Consider the following 17,593-nt stretch of genomic DNA (forward strand, 5'->3'; position numbering starts at 1 on the left):
GTGTACGGGCTGCCAGTCAATTAGGCCCACATAAGAACTCTTTTACATTTTTCTGAGATCTCTATCCTATGATATTACTTGGTTTTGGCATAAAATGTTTTCAGTCAAAAATATTTTTTGAAAAGAATGGTTATTTTTTGGTTGTTTGTTTGCAACCCAAAAAATGGTTTGAAAAACAGTTTTTTGGCAATTGGATCGTATGTAAATCGTCAAATTAATATCTCTTATATTTTCATATAATCTCGAGAGTTGCAAAAGAGAGACAACAAAAAGAAGTTGCATGCGGGAAGAAGACAGTGTGTGAGAATAAAAGGTGTTTGAGAGTGAGATTGAGATTCGGTACAATTGTCTATTCATATTGCTTGTAATTTAAGCAGACAATTGTAAAAGAGCCTTTTGTGAAACTCACTTACTTAGATAGGTGTTCGGAAACATGCTTGAAAGTAAGCCCCATGAGCTGGGGACTCTCACAATTGCCAAAGCTGGTATGTGGGAGAGCAAAAAGAAAAATTATTTACATATATGAAAAGTGTAAATCATTTTATGTCCCGTGATGAATATTTTTCTTGGTTAACCTTCCATGAGTCAATTCGGCGAAAGGTTGTCTTTAATTTCTGGCAAAATGGAGCCAAATCACCCGTAAGTGGGCCCCTCTGAAAGAAAATGCGTTGTTTGGGGACACTCCTCGATCAGTGTCCTCGCCGTGTTACATGTGATATACGTACTCTTTTTTTTCTTTTTTCTTTTTTCTTTTCAGTAATAGTACGTACTTAGCATTGGATTCAAAAGGAACGATCAACCATTCAAAATGTGCCCCATTGTTTTTTATGATCAGTCTTGCTGCAGGCGTGTTAGAGGAACTGGCTTCTCGGTTTAAAAAATAAATAAGTCATTTATGAACAGAATAATTTACTCGCATATTAAATGACTCGCATATTAAATGAGGAGTAGTGATTCACTACCACCTAAATATACAATTTTTCACTACCTTATTTATGTGGCAAGGTAGTCCCCCACTTTAATTTATTTTTAAAAAATAAAAAAACTCAAAAAGTAGTAGGGGACCACCTTGTCACATAGACAAGATGGTGAAAAGTTGTATATTTAGGTGGCATTGAATCATTATTCTTAAATGAGACATATTTATATAAATTTAGCTCGACTTAGACAAAACTTGTAAGCTCAACTTGTATAAGTTCAATTCGACTTGTTCGGTTCGAATCATCACTCGTTTGTATATATATATATATATATATATATACAAAGTATTCATATTTATTAATATATATGTATAAAAATAAGTTTTATAAATATAAGATTCTATAATTATAGTTATAAATAGGGAAAAATATATATTAGCCCCCTAAACTACCATCCATTCTCCGGATGGCCCCCAAAACTACCAATGCTTAGATTCTGGCCCCCCAAACTACTACTTTCTGATTTTTTGGCCCCATCCGTCTATTTATGCCGTTAATTCTAATAGAAATTGGCCAAAAACTCAAAAATACCCCTCCATTAACCGTGAGAATTTCAAAGTGTAGGAGTGGTATTTTCGGAATTATGTTTAGAATTAATGGCATAAATGGACGGATGGGGCCAAAAAATCAGAAAGTGGTAGTTTTGGGGGCCAGAATCTAAGCATTGGTAGTTTGGGGGGCCATCCGGAAAATGGGTGGTAATTTGGAGGGCTAATATATATTTTTCCCTTATAAATATTAACATAGTAAATATAATATATGTAATGCAACATACGTTCCATTTAGAATGTAAAATATAAAATCAAAGTTATAATTGAAATGAAATTTAATAATTTGTTTTTTGAAATAAAAATTATTATAAACTCCAATCGAGCTCGATTTATGATGCTCGATTAGGCTTTTACCGGGCTGAATTTAAACAATCCTCAGCTTTCTCCTGCTGCCCCCAATACAGGCGTAAAAATTCTTTTTTGTATTGTGCTTAATTTCTACAGTTATATAAAGCTAACTATGAAGAACTGTTTATATTGCAAATCGCACAGTTGATAAGACTGGACTGCCTTTTTCTTTAGGCGGTTGAATCTAGCTTACATATCATAAGCATAGGATTTGAAAATTCTCTTAACCATTTTGCTACGGCAATGGCTTTGGGTCTTTTCCATGTGTGAAAAAGTAGTCCTTTCCTTTGCATATTCAAGGAAAGTTACGAAACACGTCCTAATATATATATATATATATATATATATATATATATATATATATATATATATGAGTAATGCTACATATCATCCCTTTGTCCTCCTTTTATCCTCTCAAAATTGATCTGACTCTTAAAATCACCATTAGATTTATGATAGATCATTATTGGATTTTGATCCAATAGTGATTTTAAGAGTCACATCAATTTTGGGGGGACAAAAGGAGGATAAATGAATGATATGTAACATTACTCTCTCTATATATATATAATAATCAATCAAACGGTTGCATGCTTTATGGTACGGTTATGGATAGAGTTCTTCCCTATTTACGTGTGAGTTTAAAAAATATAAAATAAAAAAATTCATACAATATGCACGTACAAATCAAAATAAATTTATTAGCTTAAACTTTTGAATTGAACCTATTCTAATATGTATTTATATTATGTGTTTTGAATTTTCAATGGGTACACTTGTGCGTCACTAATGTTGGTGGTTCAATGGTCTTAAGATAATTTTTATGTAGTTAGACATGCACTAGCTAGGGAATGATCTAGTTTGAATCTTGTATTAATGTCTTATGAGACTGGGTCAGACTATAACTTAATTGACCTCTCATGATAGCTGCAGTTTATCACCCTCCTGCCTTTTTTAAAAGAAAAAAAAAAGTATAAGAATATGTGGTTAATATGCTTGTATTTGTAAGTTATGTTCTCTAGGTTTTTTTTATTTGTTTTTTTTTTCTTGAAATTAATTACAGGCAGTAATTATAAGCATCTGTAAGTTGAACCTAGCTATAAACAGCCAGAGTGGATCAGAACTGGAGGACGATTTGGTAAATTCAACAAATTGAAATTGTCGTTTACCTATTCCTTCCTATCTCTCCCAAGTTCCACCTCTCCAATTATTGTGTCTTTTGTAGACTCACTTCATTATCAGTTTCACTTCTAAAAATCTGTGCTAATTATTTCCTTTAAAAATACTCTCTCTCTCTCTCTCTCTCTCTCTCTCTCTCGCCATGGCAAGTGAGCAAGAAATCTCAAATGCTTCACGCATGCACTACATGACTGATAATCTCAGCAGCGATATTGAGGAAGAAGACGAGGAAGGAGAAGAATTTACAGAAGAGGAAGAAGAAGAAAAGGACGACATTAATGGAAGCTCGCTTGGTGACTGCAATAACATGTACTTCATGTGCGGGCCTCGGCGGGGAGAAGGGTGGTCGCTAGGGCAGGTGTTGGACCCTAGGGCCAAGTGGGTTCAAGAATGGAACAGGGTGTTCCTCCTGGTGTGCGCCACGGGTCTCTTTCTAGACCCTCTCTTCTTCTACGCGCTCTCCATAAGCGACACGTGCATGTGCCTCTTCATAGACGGCTGGTTCGCCATCACCGTCACCGTGCTCCGGTGCATGACCGACGCGTTGCACGTGTGGAACATGTGGTTGCAGCTCAAGATGGCCAAGCGGTGCTTCGCCGTCGGGGCGACGGGGCTCAGGGACGACACCAGTGCTCGCACTGTCGCTCTCCGGTACTTGAAGGCCAAGAGAGGCTTTCTCTTTGATCTCTTTGTGATTTTTCCTCTCCCTCAGGTGAGAATCTCTGTTATATGATTCAACGCATTAATGATATTCGTCATCATTTTATCTCTTATTTTCATTTTAGCTGGAGGATTTGAGTTACAGCCACACATACATACATACCATTTTGGTTGAGGTTTTTATTTTTATTTTTTTGTAAGCTAGTGTTTGAGCGGATGACAAGGGCGTGACGCTATCTAGTTGTTTTATCCATGCAGAATACAGTTGTTTGAGCCGATGACATGTGATGATGTTGCCCATGTCTTTTCCTTATCTTTACAGGGTTCAAATTGGAAATATGGAAGTATAAGGGTTACAATTAATTAATTTATATGGAGTAACACGCTAAAAACTATATATATATATATAACAGATTAGGAAAACTCCTTAAAATAGGCATTTTTAGCTAATATTCACCCAATTTTCATCTCCAGCGTATATTAGGTTCAGAAAAGGTATATAATAAGTTTTTTGCTAAGTGAATAGCAATATATAGCTATTTATTGTAGGACACTATAAGAATATATAAAATATTATTTTTCTTGTTGGAGAAAGAGCTCTTGGGTTGTATGCTATGCTATTTATATATTTATTTTTAAAACATTGAAAAATAATATTTAAATAAAGTAGAAAGTGGAATAGAAAATTTGTTGGAATTTGTATTGAAAAGTTAGTACATAAAATAGAAAAATATGTATTTTGAATAACTAAAATAGCTAGTATTAAAAAATAGATCAATTTTTTTTTTTAAAAAAAATAAATTAAAATATAAGAGTTGGTCGGGCCAGGGTTGCCACCACCTCAGCATTTTGAGATAGTTGTGGAAACAAATGTGGTATATGGTAATATTCATTTCTATGCGGATGTTTCCTTGTTATTTTGGTCGGAGTAATAGTGTTTCAAGTGTTATCTTTTTGTTTTTTTAAGTGATTGACGTGAAAATCATTTAAAACACATCACGTGCGCGGTGTGAAATAAGTATAAAGAGTAACATTAATTACACGGTTGGTTGGGAAGAGTAGTCTTGGGTGCAATTGGGTGGTTTTTGTAACTCAATCCAATTGAAGACCATCAAAATTTTACAAAATGCTCTGTAATTCCACTCATATAACTTCTAATTTTATGGAAAATTACAAACATTTGCTATTTATAAATAAAAAAAAAAAATCATTTACTATTTGCTTTTTGCTTTGGTGTGTGCATTAATTTTCATGAAAGCGTAAAATGATGGAACAGCACCAGCCCCGGAAATTTCTGGAACATGATCTATCAAATTAATGTCGCTGATGTTAATTCCTCCATTCCTTTTAAAGCTATATTATAGGATATCATTTAAAAATCATGAAAGCTGTTATTTTAAAAGCTGTGTCAAACAAAAATTATATATATATAATATTGTTCTACCACTAATAAAAAGGACATACATATATCGCAGGTTGTCTTATGGGTGGCTATTCCGTCTCTTCTGGAAAGAGGGGAAGTAACTATTGTGATGACAGTGTTCTTGATCATATTTCTCTTCCAGTATCTGCCGAAGATCTACCACTCCGTCTGCCTCCTGCGTCGCATGCAAAACCTCTCCGGCTACATTTTTGGAACAGTTTGGTGGGGAATAGCCCTCAACTTGATTGCATATTTTGTAGCCTCTCATGTAAGTTCACCTTTTCACTTTCTTCATGATCTGTACGTGAAAAAAGTTTCCCTTTTGGTGCTTAGAGTTGAAGGAATATTAGTCGAACTAATTGAAGATCTTGTCAACAAAAAAGCTTTAGCACCCTTATTTTCCATAAAGAAAGAACAGAGAATATCGATATAATCATTGCAATCTATGTTAAAAAATTAAGCTCTTTATATATTTATTAATCCTGCAATAGAGTGTCTTAGATTTAGGACACTAAAAGGTAGAAAAAGTGGCCAATTCATCCGACAAATCAAAAAGAGAAAGATACATAAGACAAAGAGAAGTGTACGTGACAAAAGTTTCTCGAGGGAAAAAACTAAAGGAAGTGGAGTACTACTACTGTCGTGATCCATGTGAATAGGTGATGGGAAACAGTTTTCCCATTGCCAAGACTTGCGGAGAATTAATATAAATTATAGTTTGGAAAAAATATACACTTTCTCGATCTCCTGAATTATTATATTTTCATTTACGTCTTAAAACTTTAAAAAGTAACATGGAACCCGTGCTACTATCACGTGTCAAATTAGACACTTACTAATTTTTCTCTCCAAAATACTCTTAGAGTTATTAAAAAGTAAAAAATAACCATTTGAAAAGAAAAATTAGGGGGCTAATATGAAAATGGTCACCCCTTTTTAGTATTTTCAGTTTTTTTTTTTTTTTTTTTTTTGTATAATTTTTTAATAATTTTTTTTTTTCAAATGTGTTATTTATTAATAACTTTAAAGGTATTTTGAGAGAAAAATGAAAAAGTATCTAATTTAACACATGATGGTAGTATAGAATGCTCTGATGTCACTTTTTTAAATTTGAATGCGTAAATGAAAATATAACGATAATTTATGGGGTTAAAGTATATTTTCCCCATTATATTTTGAACGTATGAATTGTAATATGAAACAAATAGTAAAGTAATATTGTAAAGTAGGGTTAGCTCGAAAGATTTTGAGGCCTAAAGTGACAAATTTAAGTGGAACTTTTTTTTTATATTTAATTATTAATTAAATAATTTTAATTTTAAGTTTATATTTTTTTATTTAAAAAATCATTTTTATTGCTTCTTCCTCTTATTTTTTTTTCTTCCAAAAACCATTGTAGAATTCATCTCTGCCTAAGACATTTTGTTTCAACAAATGACATATTTTGTGTTGAGCTACATACAATTCATTTTATGTGAAATTTAATTTGCACAAAACAAAATCTAATTTATTCTAAATATTATTTTAATGAAAGAAATTAGTCAATATGTTAGTTTTACTTTCATGCAAAATTACTTTCTGCTTTAGGGTGCCATTCATGTAACTTTCAATTTTTCACTTTCTTTCCCTCTAAAGTCTCAATCTCTTGAAATTCAATTTTTGTAATTTTAGTTTTTCCATAATTGAACTTTAATTAAAGAGCATCAACTAACCATTTTATCATAAGTTGGGCCCCTTTTTTTTTTCTTTTTTTTTGTTAAACAAAAATAAACTATATTATTTCTAATTAGGGCCTTGTTTAGTTAAGGGAGCCTTCAACGGCCACCTAATTAGCATAGCAATGAGCCGGCCATGTTGTAAAGCAACCAAGCAAGAGTTAGTTGTCTTGTATCGATCACATACATGTGAAACCTTGATCGAAAGGCTAACTAAAAGACTACTCAATAATTAATTAGAGTAATATTATGTACAATATTTTTATTCTTGAGACGAAATTTCACACAGTCTTTCTTCTTCTTTGATCACCATATATATATTTGTCAGGCAGCGGGAGCATGCTGGTACTTGCTTGGAATCCAAAGAGCTGCAAAATGCCTGAAAGAGCAATGCGCAGCAACAAACAGTTGTGGCTTAAGAATACTATCTTGTAAAGAACCTATCTATTATGGAACAACAACGAGGGTGAGAGATACAGCTCGACTGGATTGGGCAGAGAACAAAAAAGCAAGGTCTACTTGCTTACAAGGCCCCGATAATTACGATTATGGAGCTTATAAATGGACTGTTCAGCTTGTTGCAAACGATAGCCGCTTGGAGAAGATTCTTTTTCCCATCTTTTGGGGCCTAATGACTCTTAGGTATATACCACCATGCATTCATATATATATATATATACCATGATTTTTTTTGGTATCTAAGAAGGTGGGAGCTTATAAATAATTTCATTTTTTCGTACTTTTTTTTATTTTTCCTAACAGTTGTTGAATTATTGGCAATAGTTTAAAGCAAGCTTTATATATGCCTAAAGAGATTTGGCTTATGTGCATCGCTTTTTGACCTGTCTAATCACCCATGTTTTGGCTTTCGGTTTCTGCTATATGGCGTTTTCATATATATATATGTGGATAAACAGATTCTGGATGGACATGTCACATGAATATGTTTCAAGCGTGCCAAATTTATTTTTTGAACCTTTTATATTAAATGTCGACTTGTTTCAACCTTTATTATTGGTCACTAATCATTATTTTTATTTTTTATGGGCAGCACCTTTGGGAACTTGGAGAGCACTACAGAATGGTTAGAGGTTGTTTTCAATATCATCGTTCTAACCAGTGGACTCCTTCTGGTCACCATGTTGATCGGAAATATCAAGGTAATTAATACCAATTTTTAACCATACAATAAACTAATAATAATGTGTTAAATGGATGGTAAATATGTTTATTTTTCAGTAAAACGGTAAATAATAGTTCAATTTCTGGCCATTGTGGTCAAGCATATACTATGATGATTGGTAGCTAGTTGGTTTCATACGTATTTTTTCATGCTATGTTAAAAATGCATGTGATTTTCACGTATAAGTTTAAGCTTATAGGTAAAGGTAAATTTAATTAACTAATCAATACTTTAACACTCTCCCTTACGGGTGGGCTCAAAATTCCTTATAATAGGTAAGACCTAATACGTGAAATATTTAATTGAAATGAGGGGTAAATAAATGAGACCGAGTCTGAATTCAAGATCTCTACTCTAATACTATACGCTGATATGAACGGGTAAATTTAATCGCTTAATCAATCGTACTTTAACACTCTTCCTCACGTGTGGGCTTAAACTACTTTTTAATAGGTGAGCCCCAACCCAATTTAGAGGAAAACTTTGTGGGTTTGGTTAATTTTAAAAATACTTTCTTCTTGGTTTTTCCTGATCATAAACAAATTAAATATAGTGATAATAATCTTATATATGGTTATGAATGCAGGTGTTCTTGCACGCAACAACGTCGAAGAAACAAGCAATGCAATTAAAAATGAGGAATATAGAATGGTGGATGAAAAAGAGGCGGTTGCCTCAGGGGTTCAGGCATCGAGTGCGCAACTATGAGCGGCAACGATGGGCCGCAATGCGTGGTGTTGATGAGTGCCAGATGATTCGCAATCTCCCTGAGGGCCTTCGGCGGGACATCAAGTACCATCTCTGCTTGGACTTGGTTAGACAGGTAGGTAACGTACACTACGTACCCATATGTACATCCATCTTCCGGCCACCAAAATATTCATTTCACATTATTTTTATATTGCTAATTTCCGAGGAAGAACTAAACTTTGTAGTCTAACTTCCTCAAATCTGTTTCAGGTGCCATTGTTCCAGCACATGGATGATCTGGTCCTAGAGAACATCTGTGACCGTGTGAAGTCCCTCATATTCACCAAGGGAGAAACGGTAATTAATTAATTAAGTTCCTAATTCGAAGGCTTTAAATAGCAATATTGATAAAAGAATATTAAGAGAAGAATTGGAGGATTAAGTAAACTTGATCATCACCAAGCAAATTAACTTTCATGTAGATAACCAGAGAGGGAGACCCAGTTCAAAGAATGCTATTTATAGTAAGAGGCCACCTTCAAAGCAGCCAAGTTCTTCGAGACGGGGTGAAAAGTTGCTGCATGTTAGGCCCCGGAAACTTCAGTGGCGACGAGCTTCTTTCATGGTGCCTTAGAAGACCCTTCATCGAAAGGCTACCGCCGTCTTCGTCAACACTCGTCACTCTCGAAACCACTGAAGCATTTGGCCTGGAAGCAGATGATGTCAAATATGTTACGCAGCATTTTCGTTACACATTTGTGAATGAGAAGGTTAAGAGAAGCGCCAGATATTATTCACCGGGATGGAGAACTTGGGCGGCCGTGGCAATCCAATTGGCCTGGAGGAGGTATAAGCACCGGTTAACGCTAACCTCTTTGTCTTTCATTAGGCCAAGGAGGCCTGTGTCTCGGTGTTCTTCAATGGGAGAGGACAGGCTCCGCCTTTATACGGCTTTGTTGACTTCACCAAAGCCAAATCAGGATGATTTCGACTTTTGAAATTAATCAAATTCAAGCTTATATTATGTATTCGACAGAAGAAATTTTTGAGGTCGGTCGCCTTGAAAAACTGAGAAGGCATCTATATATGAAGATGAATTTCTGGCTTCTTTTCAACAAGATGTGGTATTTTTCAACAATATTCCCGAATCCGCAGCCACCATTTCCTATTGAAGCTGGTGATCATATTAGGCTTGTTAATTACATTAGAATTTTCTAAGTTCCAATTAGTTTCAAATCGAGATAAACGAATATATACACTTGTTACAGGCCATTCTAATGTTGGCAAACATCTAGTTGCCTAATTTTTCCTGTAAAGAAATGTATCGGCATGCATTGTCCACGTACACCATCCATATATATCATGATCATATATATATATACCACTTTAATTAATTTAAATTCCTCATTGTATACCTTTTATTTAGAGTTGGTTCCCTCTTTGGTGTAGTACATTATTTGGCAGTCAGCAATTGAGGGGTAGTACTATTCACTAATTTCCTTTTCAATATGTTACTATTAATTCTTGATTTTTTTTCAAAGCCACTTTCCAGCAAATGTCTTGATCCCTTCAAAAAGAACAAGAAAAAGAAAAAGGTGTTATGTGTTGTTGATCACAATATATATGCATGAGTGGGTCCTTTGCTGAATTGATGGCAACGTCACACCTGTTTATGACTTTATGTATGTGGAATAGGTCCTTGTGGGCGATTTACCTGCTGATTTTTTAGAATTACCCCCATAGTTCAGTTTTACTCAAACGAATTCTGGTTTAGATATATCTAGATCGAGGCACATTTTCCACATTTTTATCATCATCCAACATTAAATTCTTGTGCTATCTTAGTAAATTACACCTAGCTTCTTTGATTTATCAGTTTTTAACTATACTCTATTTTCCTACAAATGCTAAAAATCTTAAACTTTCAGGTGCAGCTTGGGCTGTGAACAAACTTCCATGACCAAAAACAAATTTGGAATATGAAAATAAAGATTGGTGGATTTAGAATATTGGATGTTTTAAAGATCTTTCTTCACAGCTAACACATAGGGTACAAGAACAGCAGTGATGGAGAAGAAAACATCATGCTTTCACTGTCTCAAAGGCTGGGAACTGGTTTGCGGCAGCTCCTGGACCCGCAGATCCCCTGAAGAGCAAAATTGCAAGGCTGCCTACGGAAAAATAGATGAAACAGCCAGAGCAATGGGTCACAAACGAACCGAAATCTGTCCCTACAATGCATTGCCACCCAGGTCCATGTGTCCCATCAAATTCCTGCAATAACACAACCCAAATCAGTAAGCCAGACGACTAATCATGCCAAAGCTAGTACTTCCACCTGCATTTATAGTTGAATGGAACTTTTTGGAAGTCGCTTAGTCTACAGTGTAGAATTTTATATAAAATATTAAAGATAAAAATTATATATAGCGAAAGCAAAGAGAAGAATAAGTAGAGCTATATCTTAAATATTGAAGAATTTCAAAATGTATTACAATGCTCTTCATTTATGGAGAGATTAAGAGCATCTCCGGCGAGAGGCAATGACAGAGCCAGAATTTTAATTAGGAGGCCAAGATTAAAAAGTAAATTCAACAAAAATTGATTGAAAGTAATTAAATATATAATTAATGAAATAAATTAACAATTCAATAAAATTTATTATTTAAAACATATAAATATAATTTACAATATTTTTTTTTCACGCATAGTACTGATCTCCCATTCGATTAAATAAACGAACAATCAACCAGCATATTTTTTTGAACCATGCTTGATCAAAACGTCACCATATTTTTTCAAATTGTATTTTTAAAAAATTGTTGTTAAGTGGTTGACGATGTCCCTTTTGTAGATATGTTCATCAAATTTGGTCTCTATCATTAAGATGGTAATTAGATTTTTTTTTTTTTTTCTTAAGAAATCTACAATCTACCTCAACACGAGATCATCTAGAATTTAATTAAAGTTCAATAGAATTATTTTGATTTTCATAATCACATTATCAAGTAACTATAATTATATATTTCATACAATCAAAATATGTAGCAAAAACTAAATATATATTAATTTAAAAGAACAATCCGAATATAAAAACTTAATCAATGTAAAAGTTTGATTGAATATCTGAAACTTCTCAAGAAATAGATATTCTCATTCCAAAAAAAGAAAGAAAGAAAGAGAAATTGTAAAAACTGTTCTGATAGTGTTTTTACTGTACACCTACGAGGCTTTCAAAAAAAACACCCTAAAAAAATTGATCTGAATTGTGAACGGCTTAAAGAAAAAAAATTGACAGACTAAAATAATTAACTAGTGTGAGAAGAATGACACTAAAACATTGAGTTTGGTTCAATACTTCAATTATTGCAACTAAAACATTGAGTTGCTTTTGCTTTTGTCGGCACCTTAATATATAGATCAAGATATTAATATATTATGGCTATGTTAAGGTTTACGATTTTAAAAAATGCGAGTTTAAAATGTACGATTAGAAAAAATAATTTTTAAAAACGTAATATAGTATTTAGTAAAATCACGGTTTGGCCTTTAAAATCACAGATTAACCTTTACAATTCTGCGTTTTCAAAAAAGCACTACATTACTTGCGATTTGAAAATGCAATTTTCTGCATTTTCAAATCGTAATTTTTAAAAAAGTCATTCCAAACGGTTCATTTTTTGCGATTTGGTTTAAAATTGCATTCTTTGTGTACGAAATCGCAATCCTAAAATCACCCTAAGTCGGTAACAAACAATGTGATGCGTTTTTTTTAAAAAAAAAAAAAAAAAAAAAAAAAAAAAAAAAAAAAAGAGTACACACAACCCCTTTAAATTACTACCTCATTGTCAATGTTTTCCCCAAACTATTAATTGTGTCAATTTCTTCTCATAAACTACTGAAAAATGTCAATGTCCCCCCTAAAGACAAAATTACCCTTCATAAAATTATTAAAGTTTTTTTTTTAAAAAAAATAAAAAAAAAGTAATAAAGATTATTTAAAAAAAATAAAAAATAACAAAAAGTTATACAAAAACAAAAAATAAAATAAAATAAAAAGACGGATTTTTTTTTTTGCTTTTTTTTAATTTTTTTTTAAAATATAATTTCCAATTATTATTTCGTTTTTTTTTAAAAAAAAAAATGTTCTTTTTCTTTTTTTCTTTTTTTTTTTTAATTTTCCTTTTTTAAAAAAAAAAATCTTTTTTTCTTTTTTTTTCTTAATTTTTTTAATTTGTTTTTTAAAAAGTTATTTTTTTTAATTTTTTTGTTTTAGTTTTTTTTTTTTCAAATTTATAAGAATATTTTTGTCTTATTGAAAAAAAAATGTATAGTCATTTTTGTCTTTTTGTTGGTCTTAAGGGGACATTGACATGTTTTGCCCGTTTTGATAGTTTGAAGGGGGGAGGGACATTGACACAATTCATAATTTATGGAGACATTGACAATCTAATGATAGTTTGAAGGGGTTATGTGTATTTTTTTCAAAAAGAAAAAAGAAAAAGGGAGCAACTAGGCAGGCTTAAAACGACAGTTTGGACCTTTGGTCAACTAACACAAATTAAAGTTTATTTAAACGACTTGTTTTGGAGAATACTAGAAGACACTGTCATCTTCTTCTACCTTCATTTAACCTAAAAGCTGAAACTAATTGGAAAAAAATAATAATAAAGACATCGTCAGTTAAGGGTGGGCAACCAAGACACGTGAGTCTTTGCCCTTGAATCTTGATGTTTGATGAGTGGTTGGCTGATGAATGGTTAAGGGTAGGCAACCAAGGGGTCAGGAGAATTTTCTACCGGAGTTAAGAAAATTATTGGAGAGTGAGGGTAGTATTTGACCCCTTTTGATCCCCCCACCCCCTCCCTCCGCCCTTGCTGGCCAGTAGTAGTACTAGTTATTTTAGTTGCTCAAAATATATTTTTTTCTATTTTAATTACTAATTAATTTTTCAAAACAAATTCTAACAGATTTTCTATCTCACTCTTTACTTTTTTTAAATATTATTTTTAATGTATTTTTTACTATGAATGTTGAAGGAGAGAGAGAGAGAAGGCCGGGAAAAGAAGGCATAGAAAATAAATTTCAGATTTAAATTTTTTAAAAAAAAAATTGTGCTACAGTAAACTTTCATACCGTAACAAATTAAAATGGATAGAGATGTTTTATGATAAAGCACTTGATATGATAGAGGGATAAAGGTAGCTTATAATAGATATATTTAACTATTATGAACCATATGAAGAATATGACAGGAATTTTCTACAAAATGGTTTATAAGAAACTTCCTACAACCCACATATAAAAAGGACACGTATCCTTTAAACATGTGAGAAGCACATGTTTTTTTAATTAATACAATTAAAAAAGCATGTAAGAAGCACATGCTTTTTAAATAACATATGCTTCTTACATGCCAATGGACACATGTCAATCTTATAAGTGGGTTGTAAAAAAATTTCTATAAACCGATTTGTATGTTGTAGATGTTCTAATTGGTGAAAGAAAACTAATTATACTAAATAGTAAAGGGAATAAACTTACAAAAAAGAAAAATAGAATAAAGCCTTATTATGGAAATATAAAATATAAGAATCTTAGAGGAAGCAGAGAGATAGACAAAAAGAGAAAAACAAGGCTACATCTTGAATATTGAAGTGTTTCAAACGCGCGGTATATAATGTTCTTTATTTATAGAGAAGCTAAGGATTGATGAACAAGAAATCTTAAACTAAATAAGAAATGGAATAAACCTAAAAAAAAAAAAAAAAAAAAGAATAAAGCAATTAATATAGAAAATGTAAAATATTAATAAATTCTATTACAATCAAACCTAACTGAAAAATGTTCTCACAAGAAAAATGAACCAACTTAATATATATATAGACTAATTACATACAGCATGCATATGTGAAATTTCAGGCAATTAAGAAGCCTTTTTAGGACTTCATATAAAATTTGACTAGGCTTTCGTTACAGGCTAGGGGCTAGGGAGTTAATTAGCTAGCAAAATAAGATGGAGTATATTATTTTATATACCTTTTTGATGAAGTGGGCAATTTCGGTGGCCTCAGTGACATCGAAAATGTCGAGTGCTTTTGCTGCAAGCTCGAGGGCATCTTGCTGCATGGTTTGGAGCATGTCAGTCTCTCCAATCACTGCTTTTCCTTCTAGCATGGCTGATACGTACAGGATATGATCTCGATCTCTCTTAACAGCTGTTGGAGCAAAGAAAACAAGCAAATACGCAGTGAGACTATTGTTTGTGGATGAGGGTAAGATGGGAGTGGTCGAGATTATATAAGAGTTTGGAATGCAATGAAGTGGGTAGTGCTAATGGGTGCCCACGCGCGTAGATATTTGCTGTGTCTCAAAGCAAATGGGCCAGCCACCGAGCCACGTATTTTGATCCCTTGTGTGTGGTCAATGACTCAATGGTCACCAATAGATCCTGTGGAATTATGCCATTGCCCATCTGGTGAGCCCACGGGATCATTTTGATTTTAAAAAAAAATGTTGAATTTCCTTCCTAAAATTTAAAAACTCTTAATTTATTGTATACATCATTCAATTTTTTTTTTAATTTCACCTCTTCAATAGGATTTTTTGTTAAATCTTAACGAAGTAGTATTAAAATTGCCAAAATATCCCATTTTTTTCTAGAAAAAAAAAAAATTGTAAGGATTTAGGCATTGGTCAAAATTTAATGGAATTTGTAAAATTATCCACGGTTGAATCTTTGAAATTTTTTATAATTATTTTTTTTAGAAAAAAAAAATAATATTTTAGAAAATTTTGACAGGATTTAACGAAAAATCCAAGCAGATTGATGAAATTAAAAAATATATTGAAAGATGAATACATACAATTGAGAGTTTTGGATAATTTCAAACGGCAACGATTCATGGGTTAAGTGAAGTTTTTTCATAAAAAAATAAATAAAAAAATTACTTAGAAATGTTATCATAAGAGCAGTGTTAAAATACAAATTAAATTATTAAATTAATCATTTTTTATTAATTTAATATTTTAAAATAAATATAATTTAACATAGTATTAAATCACATTATCATTATCATTTACTTTCATTTCAACTAAATAATAAACTTGGTAAGACCAATCACAATGGTTTATGTAAATTTTAATGCAACATAGCTAACTAAAACCCAATTTTGCTAACATAGCTACCCACCTTTCAAGACCTTACAACAACTTATCTAAATGCTTTCTCTATTTTATTAAAATAATAAATTTTAGAATATTTTATTCATTTTAATTAAAACTCATAATAAAACTATCATCTCTAGCAACATAATCACCGTCCTATTTTTCATCATCATCAACACAATTTCATTGAAAAACTATCACAAGAAATCGAATAGTGATCATGAATCACAAGATTTAATAAGCAAGGGTCATATATATTTTAGGATTGAAAAAGCTATGAGCCAAATATCGCTCTAAATTGAAAAACTCTAAAAAATAAAAATAATAAAATAAAATAAAAATGTCAATAGTACATTGATGAAATAAACCATTAGTACATTGACTTTATATACAAGAGATGAACCATTTTCTTTTCCCTTACAGTACATTGTTTTTTTTTTTTTACTGTCCTTTTTTCAAACATTCTTATTTCTTTTTCTTTTTCTTTTTTTCATACGGACTTTTTTTACGGACATATTTTACAATGGTCATTTTGTTAAAACGGTCATTTTTCTAACACAATTATTTTTTTAACGGTCATTTTTCTAACTATCATTAAAGTTCACTACTATTCTGCACCCTGCTATAGAAAGAATTGCAATATTTAAACTATTTATACTATAGTGACCAAATTCGGTTAAAACTAATATTCAATGAAATTGGAAAAAGTTTGTAAATGCCAATATAAGTTTTTTATTTTTTTATTTTTGTAAAGAAGTGAAAAATAACTAGTAATTAATTATAATCACAAGAAACTCTCCCAAAAAAAAATGAGAGAGGCCCAAAAGTTATATTAAAAAAAAAAAAAAAAAAGCATTTGCGAATTATGTAGAGTTTTACTATTCACAAATTCAAGATAAATCTATTTTGTGTTTTTAGTAAATAATAAAATAAAAAAAACTTTTTTATAATTTTGCTTAATTATTCTAACTAAAAGTAAGAGATAAAATAATTCATTGTGAATGCTATGAGAAAGTTTGAACTCTCATCCTCACAGGTACAGCAGAGCTCAAGAGGATTGTTACGAACTTACGGGATAGGCATGAAAATTTGCCAGGATTTTGCGGTCCTACTTTATCTCGGACACGTGGTTCGTTCTTTGTGGCTTGTCAAATAACGTTTTGCCGTGTGTTTGGCAAGATATGTCGAGTTCTTATGCAGTCTATTTTGCTTGAAACAACGTGAAAAGGATGAGACAGTTGAGAATCTGTCGAGTTCTTAATTCTTATGCAGTCTACTTTATATCGGACGTACACGTGGGTCGTTCTTAGTGCCAGAGAGTTCCAGATTCTGTGATGCCACGTGATGATTCCATGTTTGTTATGTGATTCAATTAACAATGAAGAATATTCTTGGCAGTCGACTTCAAAAAGCTTAGAGGGGCTTGTAGAAAGAGATCAATGTGCTATACTTCTTTTTGTTTTTGTCACATTTTTTTCACTTTAAAAAATTATCATTAAATTTGAGATTTATTCGATGAACTCACATAAATTCGTAGATCTAAGAATAATTAAAATAAAATAAAATAAAAATAGAAAAAGGACAGAAAGAATGAAGAAATGATTCATTACTCTTGCATATATAGATGAATAATGGGCTGTTTATGTGTAGTCCAGAAAGACAGATAGAAATGTATTGTTAGGCTATTTCGAGTTGGC

General features: G+C 32.0%; 2 protein-coding genes across 2 annotated transcripts; one reads left to right on the forward strand and one right to left on the reverse strand.

Moving 5' to 3' along the window:
• The first annotated feature begins 3,130 nt into the window (after positions 1-3,130).
• LOC133875864 (cyclic nucleotide-gated ion channel 4) lies at positions 3,131-10,129 on the forward strand. The gene is made up of 7 exons (XM_062314118.1): positions 3,131-3,770; positions 5,194-5,409; positions 7,185-7,498; positions 7,908-8,016; positions 8,626-8,862; positions 9,000-9,086; positions 9,212-10,129. Exons 1-7 carry the CDS (start codon positions 3,201-3,203, stop codon positions 9,725-9,727), a joined length of 2,049 nt encoding a protein of 682 aa, XP_062170102.1. The 5' UTR covers positions 3,131-3,200; the 3' UTR covers positions 9,728-10,129.
• Positions 10,130-10,700: 571 nt separating this feature from the next.
• On the reverse strand, positions 10,701-15,031 carry LOC133875803 (uncharacterized). Its single transcript, XM_062314037.1, has 2 exons — positions 14,769-15,031; positions 10,701-11,003 (listed from the first exon to the last, which is right to left on the reverse strand). The coding sequence occupies exons 1-2, from the start codon at positions 14,904-14,906 to the stop codon at positions 10,812-10,814; spliced, it is 330 nt and encodes a 109-aa protein (XP_062170021.1). The 5' UTR covers positions 14,907-15,031; the 3' UTR covers positions 10,701-10,811.
• Between the last annotated feature and the right edge of the window lie 2,562 nt (positions 15,032-17,593).

This window comes from Alnus glutinosa, chromosome 8 (assembly GCF_958979055.1).
Source record: "Alnus glutinosa chromosome 8, dhAlnGlut1.1, whole genome shotgun sequence".
NCBI lineage: Eukaryota > Viridiplantae > Streptophyta > Magnoliopsida > Fagales > Betulaceae > Alnus > Alnus glutinosa.